This window comes from Equus caballus, chromosome 31, assembly GCF_041296265.1.
Source record: "Equus caballus isolate H_3958 breed thoroughbred chromosome 31, TB-T2T, whole genome shotgun sequence".
Taxonomy (NCBI): domain Eukaryota; kingdom Metazoa; phylum Chordata; class Mammalia; order Perissodactyla; family Equidae; genus Equus; species Equus caballus.
Genome location: NC_091714.1, coordinates 15,051,711 through 15,071,708, shown reverse-complemented (window position 1 = coordinate 15,071,708; position 19,998 = coordinate 15,051,711). Strand labels below are relative to the sequence as shown.

General features: G+C 38.7%; 1 protein-coding gene across 41 annotated transcripts in view; it reads right to left on the bottom strand.

Moving 5' to 3' along the window:
* Positions 1-19,998, bottom strand: part of SYNE1 (spectrin repeat containing nuclear envelope protein 1) — a 442,051-nt gene that overhangs the window by 81,156 nt on the left and 340,897 nt on the right. For 40 of the 41 annotated variants that reach the window (XM_070256132.1, XM_070256133.1, XM_023632822.2 and 37 more), the window contains 10 exons: positions 19,628-19,804; positions 19,003-19,158; positions 13,528-13,683; positions 10,541-10,711; positions 8,368-8,501; positions 7,754-7,958; positions 5,864-6,046; positions 5,163-5,309; positions 1,885-2,039; positions 1,314-1,461 (listed from right to left, as the gene is read on the bottom strand). In XM_070256132.1, the coding sequence (XP_070112233.1) occupies positions 1,314-1,461; positions 1,885-2,039; positions 5,163-5,309; positions 5,864-6,046; positions 7,754-7,958; positions 8,368-8,501; positions 10,541-10,711; positions 13,528-13,683; positions 19,003-19,158; positions 19,628-19,804 (1,632 nt within the window). Of the gene's footprint in view, positions 1-1,313; positions 1,462-1,884; positions 2,040-3,285; positions 3,777-5,162; positions 5,310-5,863; positions 6,047-7,753; positions 7,959-8,367; positions 8,502-10,540; positions 10,712-13,527; positions 13,684-19,002; positions 19,159-19,627; positions 19,805-19,998 lie in introns of those variants that run through there. The other variant, XM_070256156.1, reaches the window with a different exon arrangement.

Below are 19,998 nucleotides of genomic sequence, written 5' to 3'. Positions count from 1 at the left end.
CACCAGCAATCTGTGAGGATCCCGGTTTCTCGACACCCTCCTCAACACTCTCCTTTTCATGGCAGTCACCCCGGTGGGCGTCCAGTGATCATCTTATTGCAGTTTTGACTCATTACCTTTTACTTCATCATCTGTCGATTTGATAAAACTGGACTTCAAATTACCTTACACATATTTAAATTCTCTACTTTTAAAATTTAGGCAAAATGCTTTAAAATTAGTTTCACTGTCTTTTCAGTTCTGTACTGTTTTTCTCTGCTTTTAGGTAAATCCTATTTCTCCATTTAAGCCAGGTCTAGTGGTCTAGTGGTTAAGATTCAGCGCTCTCACCACTGCACCATCATTTCCCGGTCAGAGAATCACACCACCACCTGTCGGTTGTCATACTGTGGTGGCCGTATGTTGCTGTGATGCTGAAAGCTATGCCAGTGGGATTTCAAATACCAGCAGGGTCATCTATGGGGGGCAGGTTTCAACAGAGCTTCCAGACAGACTAGGAAGAAGGACCTGGCCACCCGCTTCCAAAAATATTGGCCATTAAAACCCTGTGAATAGCAGCAAAGCATCGTCTGATACAGCGCTGGAAGGGGAGAGGATGGCGCAGAAAGACCGGGCAGGGGTCTGGTGACTAACAGTTGGACTTGACCAATGGCACTAACAACAATAAATCTCTCTATTTGCATGTATTTCACGAATGCATGGAGTAACTTAGTTACACCAGTAAATAGCAAAATAGAAACTAAAAGCAAATTCATGAATTTGCTTTTTGTATCTAGCTCTCCCTCAGTGTTTCTTGAGAAATAATTAGAATGCAATTGGATGAAGAGGTACACTTGGAGATACTTGGTAGTTTGATTTTTAGTATAAAATGCATATATGCTTTCTAAATTTTCATTTATCAAACACTTTTGATTAAAGTAAAAATTCTTACGCAACTGGCCTTGGCAATGTTAACGTAGTCTATAACTCAATTTGAAAATCATCTAACTTTCTGCCCTTCTTTCACACATCTCCTCTGCTTCCTCTTTCAACCTCCCCCATAAGTAGACTTTACCATGATTCTGGAACTATCCATTGCAGCATACTGAAGGCTGCCACATGCTTATAACCAACTGCGGAGCAAAGAACTGGACCACATTTTTGTAATTAAGATATCAAAACGTTGAGCTTAAGAAAGAAGGCAAAAACAACGCAGGCATTTGAGCAGACCCAGCACAAGAGATGGCACTTCAATTCTGCCACGTGGCATTTTACAACATCTTCCAAGGGCCTAGAACTATTTTATTACCCCTAAATCGACTGGCTTAACTTACCTCATGTGCTCTCTGCTGCTCCAAAAGATGCTGATAATTGCCCGAGATCTCTACTGCTAACTTTTGTTCCGTTTGGACCAGGAATTCCATCCATGTTTCACATTTTTCCAAGAAAGTCTGATGTTGAAGCAAAAATGACTGCAACTTACTGAAAGAACAAAGGAAAAAGAATAATGGTTATGCGGTTGCTTCATCTTATAAGCATATAGCACACAAAACTAGGGTTAATATTCTCTGTCTCCAACACTAATGTGACCACCACAAAACTTTCATGTTAGGTAGCAAAACTGAAAAAAGAAAATTCAAGAAAAAAAAGTTTAAAATGGTAAGTTTTACAAATGATAAAATTATGTATGCATCTTTAATATACTTACATGAAAAAGTTTTTATTTTTTGATTAAAACAATATTTAGTACATTAAACATCAGAAACCACTTCACAATGTGAGTTTCCCACTTTTAGATCAAATTTTGTATCACTGGAAAGGCCTAGACTTTATACATTTACACATATTATAAACTGATTTCTACCGATATGTCAGAGTGGCCAAAACACCTCTTGGTTCCTCTACCTGAATCTTTCTGTTGTCTGAGAGGAGATCAGAGACCAGTGCCGGTTCAGATTCTGCATCCTTTTGATTTCCTTGTCATTCAGGGGTAACCTGTAGCCAAGCTCATTTAGACGGTCTAAGTCTGGGACCATGCTGCTGAATTTTAACATCTGTTCCTGAAAGCAAGATTTAAAAGCAGGTTTAGCACCACGATCAGAAAAGGCAGAGCTCTTTCAAAATGCGCAGTGAACTTTCGATTTCCGGAAGAAGCCAGTCTTTGCATCTCTTATGCATTTCTAGGCAACTTGCTTACAATCTCCAGAGCTGCAAGTAAAAAACTGGGCAAAGGATATGAACAGACATTTCTCCAAAGAAGATACACAGATGGCCACAGGCACGTGAAAAGATGTTCAACTCCCCAACTATCAGGGAAATGCAAATCAAAACTACAATGAGATATAACCCTACACCTGTCAGAACAGCTATTGTTAAAAAGATAAGAAATAACAAGTGTTGGAGAAGATGTGGAGAAAAGGGAACCCTCACACACTGCTGGTGGGAATGCAAACTGGTGCAGCCACTATGGAAAACAGTATGGAGATTTCTCAAAAAATTAAAAATAGAACTACCATATGATCCAGCTATTCCATTACTGGGTATTTATCCAAAGAACATGAAATCAATAATTCAAAAAGATATATGTACTCCTATGTTCATCGCAGCATTATTTGCAATAGTCAAGATGGAAGCAACCCAAGTGCCCAACAATGGATGAATAGATGAAGACGTGGGGGACATACATATATATATAATGGAATACTACTAAGCCATAAAAAAGATGAAATCATGTCATTTGCAACAACATGGATGTACCTTAAGGATATTATGCTAAGTGACATAAGTTAGAGAAAAACAAATCCTGTATGATTTCACTCATATGTGGAAGATAAACACACAGATAAAGAGAGATTGGCAGTGACCTGAAGAGCAGGAGGTGGGGAGAGGATGAAAGGGATAAAGGGGCACATGCATATGGTGATGGATGAAAACTAGACTATTGGTGGTGAACACGATGCAGTCTATGCAGAAGCTGAAAAATAATGTACACCTAAAATTTACACAATGTTATAAACCAATATGGCCTCAATAAAATAATTTTAAAAAAAAGAAGAAGAAAAGTTGCATCTTCTAATCAGCTCCCACTGCTACAGCTGCTCACTGTCCTTTATCGAACGTTTAGGAATTTACGTGTATTATTTACCTGATTTATTTACTCATAAGTAACTCTTGTAAGAACTAATACAGAATGAAAATTATGCTGATGACTGAAATGGTTTCTTACCCTTTATATTTCATTGATTCATGCTAATCTGCTCCTTTATTATTTAATAATAATAATAATAGTTACAACAGTAATGGCTAACATTTATTGAGCATTTAATACAAACTAAGCATGTTCCAAGAGCTCTACAGGTAATAACACATTTTATCCTCAAAACAACCCCATAAGCAAGTACCACTGTTCCCACTTTACAATGAGGAAAAAGAGGCCCAGAAACTTTAACGGCTCCAGGCCACCCAGCTAGAAAGTGGAGAGCTAGGTAAACAAGAATTGTTGGGTTCTTGCTAGATGGAATATAATCCCACTTGAGCTTTGAAATCACCACACATTATCTTCAGAACTTCAGTTTTAGGTCCTTGACTCCAACCCCAAAGCGGGTGAGACTCAACTGAGAAAGTGACGCTTTCAGACCTCTTTCCTCCCTTCGAACACAGGACAAAGCTGCCTCTTCTGGTTTCCTGTGGGCATCCATAACTCCATCTAGGAAACTGGCTACAGGAAGGAGAAAATGTCAGGATGCCTTTGGCTGTGAGTGTTTTCTCCTTGGATGCTCTGCAAAAGGCTTGTTACCCTGAAGAAAGAAGAAATTTTTCCAACTGTTGAAGCCAAAAGCATAACTATTAGATGGCGGAATTTCCGAGAGTGGACATGGGCAGTTGACAAATTGACGTGACGCACTCCTTCTTTCTCATGGTGCTCCAGAGGGTAAGATATTATTCCAATAGCAGAGAGAACAGCAGCAGTCAAGTAACCACACCAACCATAATTAAATGGTATGACAAAACATTGAAGCAAATGAATAGTGCGCTGTGAAAGTATGTCTCTGGGGAGCCTGACCATGGACAGAGTGGAGACTTTCCTAAGAAAGTGCTATTGAACAAAATGACCAGGAGTTTATTCCTTTTGCTGGGAGGGAGTTGGTGGGGACAAGAAAAGAATTCCAGAAAGGGGGAACATCACGCACACAGATGCCAGGAAGCACTGTGGCTCCCAAGGGGCTGGAGGATGAGACACACAGTGGTGAAGATGAGATCCTTTGGAAAGAGAAGCCAGGTTATGCTGGGCCTGATAATCCACACTGACCTTTATCCTGAGAAAAAATGGGAACCCATGGAGGAGATTAAGCAGAGGAATAATATGATAAAATTTGTATCTCTATTATTTTATTTACTTTACTGAATGTTTAAATGGTTCATAATTAAGTAAAATCCTTTAAAAGAAAAATATCAAGGGCCAGCCCAGAGGCAGAGTGGAGCAGTGGTTAAGTTTACACACTCTGCTTTGATGGCCCGGTGCTCGCTGGTTTGGATCCCAGCTGTGGACCTACGCACTGCTTATCAAGCCATGCTGTGGCAGGCATCCCACATATAAAGTAGAGGAAGATGGGCATGGATGTTAGCTCAGGGCCAATCTTCCCCAGCAAAAAAAAGAGGAGGATTGGCAGCAGATGTCAGCCCAAGGCTAATGTTCCTCCAAAAAAAAAAAAAAGATAAAAATAAATAAATAAATAAAAGAAAAAGATCATTCTGGCAGCTATGGGTTGGAAAGACAGCAGTGGCTTCAAGAAGATCCATGGAGGTCACTGCAGTGGTGTGAGAGAGAGAGAGGGTGGCTTGAATGAGGAGTAGATGATGATAGAGACGGAGATGGGAAGCTCAAGGGCTACGAAGGAGGTGATTGACTGGGCACGGGGAGGGACTAGCGGTAGGAAAGAGAGAGCTGTGTGGTAGAATCCTAGGAATGCCCCTGGCTGGGCTCCCATCACGGGCTGTGAAATCAGCTTGTGCTCCTTGCCAGCACACTGTTCACTTCACAGGAGAGCAGGGAAGCAGAGCTGGGAAGAGTTTCCTTGCGAGCTCAAAATGAAAAGTAGGCCTACGCCAGGAGTTTTGAGTCTTCCTTAAGATTTGGAGGACAGAAGATAGAAGATCTCGGACTAGGACCTCAACACACTTACCTTAAGTTCTTCCATCCTTTCCTGGATGGTCGAGAGGTCAGATGAGTGGCCAGGGTCCTGCCCTTGCAGGATGTCTTCAGCTTCTACTACCCAGGCCTCCAAAGCTTCTAAACTCTTGGTGAAAGTTTCATAGTCAAGAACTCCAGCCTTTTTTCACAAAAGAAAATTGGTACTTAGAAATCTAGTAAAAGGGCAAGTGGATATTGAAATTAATCTTCACATTCTTGGGTCACACTGCCATTCTCAAGATGCCATTCCTAAAGAAACAAGGCTACCAATGATTTAAATTTTATTCTCTTTATTAATGTAATTTTTCTAAAACTTAGAATTATTTCTATGCACCGTTAATTAACCTATTAAGGTTATTTTTTAAATACATTATCAAACAGAAATATATTCTGATTCTTGCAAAAAGTTGTTATATAATGAATATTAAAGCTCCTTAGTATTTATTAATAAATAAGAACATATTTTACTCAGTACCATGGAAAGAAGCATTGGTTTAGGGGCAAAATTACATTGTAAGGAACAGTGCAAGACTCCCACCTTTCCAGGTCCCTATTGGAACTTCCAAGTTTTCTTTAATTCTTTGGTCTTGGACGTGGGATTGCCTCAATGATGAAAAATTCTTCTTTTCCCAGGTCTATGCCCAGACGTTATAGGATACCCAATTTACAACATACTGGCTATGGGCTCCGTACCTGTAACACAGTCTGCTGTTTGCAAAGAGCCTGCTCTAGGGCACACAACTGTTGACTCAGAGAGAGCTGATCAGATTGAATGGCTGATGCTGCCGAAGCATCCACTTGTTGCTTGAGTTGCTCTCCCAGCTCATGCAGCACAAAAAGGGAATCCTTGACTGTCCCCAGTCCTTTGAGGAGGTCCTATTGGAGAGGAAAATATGCGCATCACGAAACACCATGTTAAGTGTGCTCATTGTAAACAATCAGCAAAGGGTCACACATCTAGAAACACTCAACTCTTATTTGTCAAATTATTACACTAAATAACCTTCACCTGCAGAAAAAAAATCGAGAAGTGAATCTGATTTTTAAAAATATGCATGTGTATTAACACTTTTGAAAACATATGTACCATTCTGATAATAAAAGCTACATAGGTTCATTGTATGACACTGGAGAAACGCAGAAAAACATACATAAACAAGAAAAAAACGCTATCTACAAGTAGAGCCAATAACTGGAGACATTCTGGCAATTCTTTCCTGCTTCCTAATGTAATTGGTATCAAATAGAAAACACAGGGCTGTGTTGTATCATTCTCTACTTAATATTATACACACAAGGGATGAGTCTGTCAACAGAATCTTCTGCATGCATGGTCACATTGTATTGGGTACCACAGACTCTCCTGTCTCAGTGGGGTGTAGAACCCTAGCAACAGTTCTGATGAGCAGGGCTGAGAGCTGACTGTATGTCCATTTTTTCCTATGGCATCTCTTGCCTCCACTTTTTGTGGGGCCCTCTTATATGCTCACAGAATAAGCCAATGGAAATTCCCAGTTTCTGGTTGCCATCTACTATTTAGAGATGACAAATGACTGGTTCTGCTACCTGTAGCTGGTGCCCCACCAGACATGGTGGAGAGAGTAGAGCCTGCTGTGTCTAATGCAGTGACTGCTGTGAGAGGAAGAAAAGCAAAGGGCAACTTTAACCTTGACACAGAGCAGAAAATCCACAGAAATAATTTGGAGCACTACACTCTAAAACAGGTATATACAGTATATATAAAAACAGCTCAGGAGGCCTGAAAATTTAAAACGACCAACCTTGTAAGGATAAACTATGGAAGGGGAAACAAAAAAGCATTGAATTATCTTTACTGTAAATATTAAACTTTAGCTTTAAACTGATCATTATTCATGTGAAGGTATTAGAATACGTTAAACTTTTATTTATGCACTTTTTATAACCTGCCTAATTCTAATAAACTCATTGGGGAAAGTTTATTAGAAGATCTTTGAAACAAGTTCATTAAAATAAAGACAAATACGGACAAACAGTAAGAGCCATATAATGGGTGAAACAAGAGAAGACCAGTTTTCAAAAACCTTAAGTAGGTTATTGGCAGCTACAGTGAAAAAGCGAAATATTAAAAAGCTATTAAAAAGAAACATATCCATAAATCAGGAGTGAAAGACTTCTTTCTACCATTAAATTCTTAGAAGAAACAATGTTGATACTTACATAAGAGATAATGACCCTAAATGGACAATACCTTTAACAGTGTATTTTTATAAGAGGTAACATTATTCTCTATATGGTCATTTCTTGTATTGACCATCTCTACAGAGCCAAAATCTTTCACATGGATTGGATCCCATTAGGAAAAATGGGAAAACAACTCATCTTAAAAAAATGAAACAATAGGAGGGGCCCCTTAAATCTGATACATGTGCAACTGTGTTATGAAAACCTAGCAGGCTCTTTGATACTTCAAACAATTATTTTTGGATAGTTGTCTCACATATTCAGACATATCAAAAGCTTACACACATCAGCACTAGCCCTGATAAACTTGAGGAATCTAAGAAAGGTGTCTTGTGAAGGCACCATAGTTTCCGAACATACGTTGCAATCTTGAATCCATGTAGCAACTTCGTCATCAGCGATGTCCTTGTTAGTGGCTGCCTTCAAGAGCTCATTGGTTCGATCTTCCTTCTGCTGAACCATAGACCCACACTGTTTGGAGTAGTCCTTGTACCTTTGCCAGAGTTGAAGTAGGGCCTTGCTGGAGTGCAGCTGCTCAGCAATCTCTTCCAGCAAGTTATTCCATCTGGAAACAATAGCCAACACTCATGGGCAGATTACCACCTCTCACCAAATGCCATTATTTACTATTTTATTTTTCATGATCTTGGTTCATGTGAATATGGAAATAATGCAGGGATGTCTCATTCTTACTTAACATAATAAAAAAAGTAACATTTCACACTCATATCTCAAGGGTACATAGTAGAAATGAAGTCAATCTTGGGTATTTAGTAGTTCTGATTTTTTTCTAAATATCTTTGCTCGGTTTACTTATCCTTAAATTCATTTTGTGAAAATTAAAACATTAAAAGAATAGAGCTTAAATATACAGCTCAAATTCAAAATGCCAGCAAGCTTTAATTGTATCATTATTTATAATAAGGTTGTGATATAAATAATGCATCACAGTGTCAAATTAGCATGCTCCATACCTCATATTGGCTTCTTTCAGTGTATTGCTAAGAGTTTCTGTCACAGGTGGGTGACAATCTTTTAATAATTGGTTGGTGACAGAGCCAAATTTCTGTAAGCTCTTTTCCTGTTTTTCCAGATCATCTTGAAGATTCTGCCCAAACAAAAAGTGCCACAGATAACATGACAGGATCTAAATGCTAATCATCCAATTTAAAAGTAATTTATAGCTGTTTTCATAAATATATGCATACAAATACATAAACCATGACTTTGTTCCAATGCCTTAGAAGCGTTCTTTCGATAATCATTTCTTCTCTTTTGTGAGTTTGTTCTTATGGGTGTGAGAAAAAATTCTTAACCATTAAGCCTTCCTATGGTAGCATCTGGGATGCTGCTGGAAAAGCTCATGCAGGATGTCTTCGTCCACCAGCTAGTAGGAAGCTATGGTGGTGGTATGCGTGCAATGTCACACTGCGGTCCTCTTTGCTGCTCAAAGTCAAACCCCAGTCTCTGTTTTATTACGTATCTAGAATTGTTCTACCCAAAACTCCTGTAATCAGACTTTAAGAAGCCATGGCCTTTCTGAGCATCTTCTCTAAGTTTTATCTCCGGGTGCTCTTCCTCCCAAAGAATATTTATTAGACAGGCTACAGGCTTGGCAGAGTCTTCTACCAAGGGCCAGCGAAGGAACCTGAAGAAAGATATTTCCCTGGAAATACTGCTGAAGTGATAGCCTCAATTTTAGGAATACTCCACAGGTGAAGTCGACTACAAAGATGCAGTCCTATTTAACACCGATATCTGATTGCCATCAAATCAAAACATGCAAGGAAAAGACCCCGAACCCTTCCATATCTTAAGACAACACCTGCAGGTGTTAAACACAGAATAAGCTAAATTTAAAAGTTCTTCCAACCTCCTCAAAGCTATAAAATCTGTGGGTTTTTGTGGGTTTTTTTGGTGAGGTAGATTCGCCCTGAGCTAAAATCTACTGTCAATCTTCCTCTTTTTGCTGAGGAGGATTCTCCCTGAGGTAGCATCTGTGCCAGTCTTCCTCTATTTTGTATGTGGATCACTGCCAAAACATGGCTGCTGATGAGTGGTGTAGGTCCATGCCCAGGAACTGAACCAAGGCCGCCGAAGCAGAGTGCGCCAAACTTAACCACTCGGCCACAGGGCCGGCCCCTATAGAACGTGTTTTTAAAACTTACTATTCTCAAAGTAAGTTTTAATGCTTCTTAGTATTCACAACAACTATTTAAGGCTTAAATAAATTATATATATATATATATATATATATATATATATATATATTTTACTCTTCCTCCATTCTGCCCTACCCACCCCCCCCAAAAAAAGAAATTCCCTCTAGAAAGTCTGCATATGAGGTCAGCAACATATAAACGCTGATTGCCAAGCCAGGGAAGTGGACTCATGTAAGGAGGGTACATGCTGGGCTCTTGCTGGTATCCCATCCCTCAAGGACCTGCCCTGCCCATCCCACAGTCTGTGTTATTTAGCCAGGGAGAAAGACGAGCGGCAGGTAAGAGTGCCCAGTGCCCAGGTGCGCAAGGAAGTGAGGGCAGCAGTTGATTTAGGGCAGTGACTTGAGATAGGAGATGATGCTGTGTTTAAGTCAAATAGTGGCAATGTCATTCTAGATGAACGCAATGATAATGGACACACAGAAAACCAAGCAGTAAATGCTAGAAAAAGAGGATTATGTGTAGACATTAGATAGACCACTGAAAGTATGCTGAATGAAAACAACTTAATAGTTTAAAAATTTACCACTTTCGCTATTTTTCTCTTTGCTTTCTTTTTAATCCCTTAGAATATGTTTGGAGAAGCAGGATAAAAAAGAGAAAGGGAAGATATAAAAGGCAGCGACATGGATTAAAGAGGCTGATTTGGGTATGAAATCATTTTATAAAATACATTCATGAGGATATTTACGTAACAGAACTTAAAAAATCATTTAGTTATACACCAGCTAATCCAGAATTTGGTATCCACAAGCAAGTGTGATTAAGTAACAAATCAAGAAGGTAAAATTAATTTTAAATATTTTTAAAATAATTAAACATAAATAATATACAGCAATGTTCCAGGGTGATGTTTGCATTTGCTAATTTTTTGATTTTCTCAAATTAAAAAGAATGTTAAGGATGGCTTAAACTCATTCCTCACCTGAAGGCTGTCTACCTGAACCTGCACAGCTTCCAGAGAGCCGGTCAGCAGACGGAACCGGGCGAGAGAATATCGCGCCTCCATCAGGTAACTGTTTATCTCATCAAAGGCCACTTTGTGATGGCTCCATTGGTCCAGCACCGACTTCAACAGCATCTTCAACTGCCCAACCTTTCGAAAGAGACCGACACGTCTTATCATGGCATAATATTTAAAATGATGGGATATATACTTAAAACTGGTGGAAAAAAATTAACATTTAAGAACTTCATCAGGGTTTCAGACATTATGAATAAACTCAAACTGAAAAAAAAACAAAGATTTGAAAAGTAAGATATAGGAACATTGAAATGTATGCCTTTCATACTTTTGAACATAGTCTAAATTAAAATGTCTAAAAAGGTTATATATGTAACCTTTGTATATAATATAAAGTATTATATAATATAAAATATATAATATAAAGTATAATACTTTATAATATAAACCTATAATATAATATACAGCTTTTCTTTTTATTATATATAAAAATATGTTATATATAATACAAACCTTTTGATATATAGTATGTATATTATACATATCTACATAATATAAAAATGATAAAGGGTCAATATACTTAATACCACAGTTTAGGAAATATATTCAATGAATGTTTCAAAGGCATTAACTCATTTAATCCTAACAACCTTATCTCCATAAAATCACTATCCTCATCTTATAGATGAGGAAACTGAGGTTCAAAGAGGTTATGAAAATCACCTGAGATCATATTGTTAGAATCTGACAGATCTAGACTTGAAACTAGGCAGCCTAGTCCCAGGGAATGAAACCTATCTATCTATCTATCTATCTATCTATCTATCTATCTATCTATCCATCTATCTATCCATCTATCTATCTATCTACCTACCTACCCACATCTATCTATCCATCTATCAATCAATCTATCTATCCTCTATCTATTTCTCTCTCTATCATCTATCTATCTCACATATGCACATACACACACTCTCAAATGAATATCTTAAGACAAAACATCTAAGAACATTCCTTCCCTATGCTTATCTGCAATAGACAAGTTAAGTTTTTAGTTTTGTCTGTATCATTTAGAAAGATATCTGTTTTGGACTTCTCGGATGTCACCCCTGATGTTCTAAAGGTAATCTTTTGAATATGGAGTAATTATGGCTATAATTAAGAAAAGAGATCACATAAATTAATTTGCATCTGCAGTCTCTGCTTTTCTTCTTAGCATAAATATAACATGTTGAAATCAACCAAGATACCACCTAATGGGCCACAGCACTAAGAAAGTACTGCTCAGGAATGAGACAAGGCCCACAGGTGCAGACGGGTGCCTGGGCCTGTCCTATGAAAGTCAGAAACAGACATGAAAATGAGGCCAGGGGATCAATGAGAATCTTTAAATAGTCCACTTCTTCTTTGTATTAGTTTTGTTTGTTTTTCATGAGAAGATGTTTCTATGAAAGAATTGCTTAATTTATTTCTATGGGAAATTGTCTCCAAAAATTTGTGATGATTTATAAAAAATACATAAAATAAAATAGATTTAAAATCAGCTTAAAGATAAGGTAAGGAAGACCTGGAGAAGAATCCATAGGCTGTAGAAGCTGCTGATTGTAGGCCATTGGTCCCAGGCCCCTAACTGTTTGAGCCTCAGCTCCCATCTCTGTGAAGTGTGGATGGTTACTACCTGGACAGGAGTGTGCAGGGCAGTATTTGTTGTTGCACGTATTCTTATCACTGAAGGATTCAACACTCCATTTGGTACATATTCATCAAAAGTGTTCATGGAGCTTATAGCTTAGTGAGAGAAATGAAAACAAACAAGTAGACTATATCGTATGTTGGAAGTTGATAAATAATACAGAGGAAAGCAAAGCAGAGAGGAGAGTGAGGGAGTGTGAGGTGGGGATGCAGAGGTTGTCACTTAAAACAAGGTGCTCAGGAAAGTCCTCACTGAGATGGTGAATGTGAACAAAGACTTTGAAAAGAGGGAGTGACCCACACGGGTATGTGAGAGAGGGTGTTCCAGCCAGTGCGAAGTCCCCGAGTGTGGGACATGCCCGGTGAGTTCAAGAGTATAGGGAGACCAGTGTGGCAGAAGCAAAATGAACCTGCAGGACACCAGCAGGAGACAAGGTCAGAGAGACCACGGGAGGTCAGGTCACGTAATTCTTCAGGCCCTCACCAGGTTCTGGCCTCATTCTGAATGAGACAGAAGCTACTGGGGGAGTTAAGCAGAGGACCGGTGTGATCTGAGTTCCATTTTAACAGGCTCTCTCAGTCATGGAGACTATTTAGGAGGCCACCAAAATAATCAAGGCAAGTGGCGATGGCAACTGACACCTGGGTGCTGGCTGCAGAGACCGGGGCAGAGGCTGGGCTCTAAATCTATTCTGAAAACAGGGCTGACAAGATTGCTGATGGACTTGATGTGGGGCATGAGAGAAAGAGGAGTAAAGAAGGAAGGAGTCCAAGGCTTTCTGCCCAAGCAACCAGACCAGAAGGGTACAGTTGTCATCAAGATGGCAGAAAGTGTAGGTTTGTAGGGGAAGAAGAAGAATTGATTTGGGCATGGAAATTTGAGATGTCAACTGATCATGCAAGAGGAGATGTCTACGGATTTCTCTCTGTTTCTGTCTCTATCTAGAGTTTAGGAGAGAAATCCAGGCAAGGGATACACATTTGAGAACTGTCTGTACCTAGATGGTATCTATGGAGATGGGAATGGAGAAGAGTATTAAGAGAGTAACGTTTATCATAATGTTTACTATAGGAAGCATCCAAAGCTAGACTTTTTAACAAAGAGATTAATAAGGTGGACTTAGCAGTACAAAGAGAAGAGGTATAGATTTAGTAATTATTTACTCAGTTCCTTTAGGAAAACCATAACCCATGTCATGTTTGGAGACAAGATGGTAAACGTGGCGTTGGAGCCAGCTCTCCACGAGCAATATTACCATGTGGTCTAAATCTGCCCAGGTCTGGCTGAGCTCCCGGAGCGTGCTCCTGACAACGTCAGACACTTCTTCTTTCTTGTTCTGAATCAACGCAAGTCCATTCTGTTCAATTTTCTCTACCTCTTTTTCTTTTGCTTTAATCAAGTCTTCCAGATCCTGAAAGATTAAAAAATAGCCATTTAAACTTGTTCTATTATGGGACTCTGGGGTGCCCTGAAATTGAGCCATTATAGTCTCATATCCTAAAAATCTTTCCTCATCCAAAAAGCTTATCATTCTCAGGAGAGGGTCTCCATGGCAATACCTCCTCTTACATTTATATTTTAAAAATAGCCTTTTTATTCCATAAGAAATCAGCTAACTTAAAAAAGTAAACTTTGGGGGCTGGCCCCGTGGCTGAGTGGTTAAGTTCGTGTGCTCCGCTGCAGGTGGCCCTGTGTTTCGTTGGTTCGAATCCTGGGCGCGGACATGGCACTGCTCATCAAACCACGCTGAGGCAGCATCCCACATGCTACAACTAGAAGGACCCACAACGAAGAATATACAACCATGCACCGGGGGGCTTTGGGGAGAAAAAGGGAAAAAATAAAATCTTTAAAAAACAAAAAAAAAAGGTAAACTTTGATTACCTAATAGATAAGGAAATTGCTCTGTGTAATTTTTTTCCAGAAGCTACAAGGAAATATATGACAGAAATAATAACATGATTTATATTCTTAAATACATTTATAGTAGACCCCCCCTTATCTGCATGGGATACGTTCCAAGACCCCTAGGGGATGCCTGAAATTGTGGATACTACTGAACCCTATATATACCACGTTTTTTCCTACACATACCTACCTATGATGAAGTTTAATTTATAAATTAGGCACAGAAAGAGCTTAACAACTAATAATAAAATAGAACAACGGTAACCATACACTATTATAAAAGTTACTGAAGATCTTAGCAACCTCAGCATATGCTATCTTTTCTTTCCTTCTTAAGTCAAGAATTTTCACCTTCTCACTTAAAGGAAGCACTTTACGGTTTCTCTTTCATATATCCGAACTGCCAGCATCACCACTCTTGTGCTTTGGGGCCGTTATTAAGAAAAATAAGGGTGTCTTGAACACAGGTGATACTGCAACAGTCGATCTGATACCTGGGACAACCACTAAGAGACCAGTGACTAATGAGTGGGTTGCAGATACAGCAGGGATCCACTGCACAAAGGGACAATTCACATCCCAGGCAGGACACAGCGGGACCCCGCAAGATTTCACCACGCTAATCAGAACAGCGTGCAATTTAAAACTTATGAATTGTTTATTTCTAGAATTTTTCACTTAATATTTTCAGACGTGCTTGACATTGGGTAACTGACACCACAGAAAGTGAAACCACGGATAAGGGGGGACTACTGTATCTCGGCGTTGGAAAAGATACACAGTCCTAGCCCATAGGGTGAAATGGGATAGAATGGTATTCTGAGCCTAGTAGCTGAGATTTAGTTACATTGCTGCTACTATGGAGGTGTGCCACTTTGGGTAAGTTACAAACTTCCACTGGAAGTTTCAGAGGGAAAATCAGAATCTCCATTAACCTTGGGATTAGAACTCAAGCCTTCTGAGGCTACTGACTCCCAGCCCAGTGCTGGGGCTTATCATCTGGACGTGAATTGGGGGAGGATGCAACCCCACATTGGGGTGATGTCACGAGCTGTATATTAAGGCACGGTTACATTCTCATATTCAGACGTACACCCCCAGAACCAGATACGTAGATGTGCAAGCCCTGGAGGATAAGTGAAGAAAATTCCTAAATACTTTAAGTTTGGATAGTGTCTCAATTCTGTAAAAAAGATTTTTTTTTACTTCCCCCTCATGATCCACCTACAGATAACAACCTGGGATTGCACAGTCCTATTGGTAAGACACCGGTGCCGACTCCAGTCTCTGCTGTGTTAATTACAAACGTTGGGCCTCTTTTATTTTTGTTTCTGTGTGGTCCAACCTTTTAATCACTCTCTACCCCATTTATAAAATACAAATAATAATATTTGCTTACCTCAAAGGGATAACATTAGATACATAAATATGAACTATCTTTTAAGCTGTTAAAAACTGGGGAAATCTAAGACAAATTATTATATTCAGCCATTTAGTAATCTGCCACTCTTCAGTGCAAATTTATTTATTTTTGTCTCCTTAATTATCATGAAGCTATTTTTGTCCCGATGCATTAATTAGAAATTTATGCAATTAGTAGCCTGAAGAGATCATTATTGTTTTTAATATTATTCTTTCATTTCCATTTTATAATTTTGTCAATATTTTGACAGCTTTGATAACTAGCCAGAAAATAAAGATAATGATTACTAAAGTGACAGATCCTTTATGCAGTATAGAAACATAATTGACTTTAACTTTACTATTTAAGGATTTTTCTTACCCTCGTTTATCCATAGGTGCTAACTTTTTTAGCGAGCAATATTAAACGAATGATTCATTGCTTAAAACACATCTCTAAAATGCCCTGCACATTTATGTTGGCATAAAGCAAAACCCAGGAGGGAAACAGGACTGAAATATATATTTTGTGAAAAATAAAGGTGTGTTTTCCTTTCCTTTCAATAATAATGAAAAGATGATTCTGTTTCTGATCAATGAAGGGAAAAGCCAAAGGTAACATTTTTTGCTATAATAAATCATTCTTAACTTGAGTTAATTCATAACTATCAGTTTTTATGTTGGTTTAAATTAATAAATCACCTCTGAAAGAGTGGAAAAATATTCAAGATTTTTTAAACAAAACAGAGCTCGAATCCAGTCACGGATTTAAGGATCCTGGCTGGAAGTTCATACTTTGGTCCAGAGGAACTCTTTCTCAAAAATAACAATAAATTTTTATCAAAGTTCTGCCAAATGGAACCTGCCAGTTAGACTACTGAGATTTATATGTGATGCCCCAAAATAACTGTGTAGGCTACTTTCATTCTGTTCTTTGTTTCAAAAAATGACTTCTCATTTGAAATCACAAATTGGCATTGGTGTAGTTCTTTAAGCCACACCTAAAGCTTTCCCTCCTGACATTGCCTGGTGTGACCTCTTTGGGAGACTAAAATTTGGGTCCAAAAAGGAGTAAAACTTGGCCGAGCTTCTGCTCCATTTTCCAGATATTGATGTCTCTCTCTGCTAAATAGAAGACACATTACATGAAAAGAAACAAAATGGAAAAATGGCAGACAAAAAGTACATACAAGAGTGGAAAACAATAGTGAGAAAGTTAAATGAAAAGAAGAGAAGGAAGAAGAAGAAAAGGAAAAGGAAAGTTATATTAACATATTAGCTCAATCTTTCCACAGTAAAGTTTATCACAACTATGTAACAAGGAAGCACTAATCTTGCTAACATTAACACAAACTATCTTTAATTTTAATGGAAACATTTTAATTTAGGAACTCATCAAGAGGTATGACTTCTTATCCTTCAAAGCGAAATTCTGAAATTTTGGCTGATTTGTACATTTTATTTATTTTTATTTTTTTATTTTACTTATTTATTTTGAGGAAGATGAGCCCTGAGGTAACTACTGCCAATCCTCCTCTTTTTGCTGAGGAAGACTGGCCCTGAGCTCACATCCATGCCCATCTTCCTCTGCTTTACATGTGGGACGCCTACCATAGCATGGCTTTGCCAAGAGGTGCCATGTCCACACCTGGGATCCGAACCGGCAAACCCAGGGCTGCCGAAAAGGGGAACATGCGCACTTAACTGCTGCGCCACCAGGTGGGCCCCTATTTGTACATTTTAGAATTGATGGCCTAAACTAAAAATACTATGGACCCCTGGAAAATTGGAAATGCAATGAGACTGGTTGATGCGTATTTGTGGTCTTCAACCTTTTACACTGTCTTCTGATGTGAAGCATTTTTTTAGAAAATTTCAAGGTATTTCTCTAGATGATGGTTTTCTTTGCCATTTTTGTGCACCCTCAAAATTCTAATCCATTTGCTTGTCAGCTTAGCAGAAGAGCATCTGCTTTTCCTTTTCTGAAACAAAAAGCTTTGATTGAGCGTTTAAATATGTGTCTCTTTACATTTGCCCCCACAGAAAAAGTGCTAGTTGGAAGGAAGGCCATTACCAAAGGCCTTTCTTTTTGAAATCTAAAGGATAAAAACAAGGTTTGAGGGCTGGGCTGGTGGCGCAGCAGTTAAGTTCGCACATTCTGCTTCTTGGCAGCCCAGGGTTCGCCGGTTCAGATCCCGGGTGCGGACACAGCACCAACTTGGCAAGCCATGCTGTGGTGGGTGTCCCATGTATAAAGTAGAGGAAGATGGGCATGGATGTTAGCTCAGGGCCAGTCTTCCTCAGCAAAAAAAGAGGAGGATTGGCAGTAGTTAGCTCAGGGCTAATCTTCCTCAAAAAAAAAAAAAAAAGAAGCTGAGCAAGGAGACAAAAAAAACAACAAGATTTGGAGAAAGGAGAATTTCTGCAGAATGAGTCTTCAATTGTCTGTAACATATACAAATTATTGATTTTTTTAAAAAAATGCACTACAGCATTAACTGTAATAGCTCACATTTCTTTTGTATCAACAAGAATGCCTGAGAAATACTGTGTCCCTAAGTTACTGGAAAGTATTTAGAGAACCACAATCCTCATCACTAACAGTAGCACAAGCAGATGCTGCTGAGTGACTGCGGATGCGACACGGTAGGAAGGAACACCGTCACTTGGGCAGCACTCGCTCATTAGAGTTGAACCAGAACCCAGTCAAACCTCTGGCACTAACTTGCATTTATGGGAAATACAGAGGAGCAAGTTACAGATGTCTTACAAAAGGACTCACACTAATGCCGAACCGAGGCCAGCCGACAGTTTCTGTAACTAGTTAATAGTATTAAAAACTTACTAAAGACACTTAAGAGATCTAACAAGTAAATGTAACATGTGGACACTGTGGCATTCTTATGCGAATAAATTAACTGCAAAAAAGACATTTTAAAGACAATTGAGGAAAGTGTGTTATGGATTGAGAAGTAAATAATATTAAGGGGTTATTGCTAAGCATTTTTATGGGGATAATGATACTATGATTACATAAGAAAATGTCAATTTTTTAGAGGTGTGTATTGTAGCATGTAAGAATAAAATGACAGGATGCCTGGAACTCACTATAAAATATTTAAGAAAAGAAATAATGCAGGCAAATATGTCAAAATCTTGATAATTATTAAATCTGATGATCCGTATAAGGGGTTAGCAGGATTCTCTATTTAGGATGGTGTTTGAAAATTCTCTAATTTCAAATTTATAAAAACAGGTGGAACAAACCTAATAGGAAAACTCTATAAACTCATATAGTCAGAGAAATTCATTACCCAATGCAACTGTTTTCAATATTTAACTCTCGACTCCCAGGCCTGAAAATCCCTGTGGTACGTGCCATGACACTGTGACTAGCGCACGTCAGCCCCCGGGCCGTTACCTGACAGTCTTTCAATGCATTCTGAACTGAAGTCTGATCTCCAATTCGATGTTGTTGCTTCAGTCTCTTTTCCTGGGTTTCAAACCACGTTTTCAGACACTGTACATTATTTTCATATTCTGACCAAGATTCTAACAAGCCTTCCAACAGCTGGATCTGAACAAACATAATGAAGTTGGCAATTTTATTTTAAAATCAAATCATTTGCCCTCAATCTACTACTTCCTCCAACTACTCCAGCTACCATTTCCTCCAAATCAAGAATTCTTAAAATACAGTCCCTTGCATATATGATTAAAAAACGAATTTTATAAAGTTTGAATTGATGGCTATTATTGATAAGCAAGTAAAAAACTTAAGTCAACTGAAAGCAAAGGCAAAAGAAATTAAGAGGCATCTTCAAAAAGCTAAACATACAATATGTAAAGAGTAGAGGGTGCATCAGAGAAAATAATTAACGGGACTAAAGAACGTTTAGAGCCATGTAACGTTCAGTGGTGTTCTCTTCAGAAGCAACTGTGTGCCGAGTGAGGCCACGCTATTTGTGAAATAAGTTCTCTTCCCAGAATGCGCCTGTTCTTGCAGTTTTCATGTAACTATGGACAGCAGAGGCCACTTGGCTTACCTTCTCTGTTACCAGACCCTGCAGGATTTGCCAACTTTTATTCATTGCTCCAAGTTGCTCAGCAAAATCGGTCTTATCGCTGCGTTTGCTTTCAACATCCTGACTGCTGATTTGCAGCACAGACTGATTCACGAAATCGACGGTCAGCTGCTTACAGTTAATGTCTATCTTGAAACCCTACAAACGGACAGGAGAAAGTAAGAAAACAAGGTTATACATATAAAGGTCTTCGATTTTATTAGGACTTGGAAAGCCTGAAGTAACCTCAAGATGAATATTACCATTTCCATGATTTAGTCCAAACGGCACAATCTGTGTGTATTCATATAACACATTATTTTCAGAGGTTATATACATATAATATACAAATA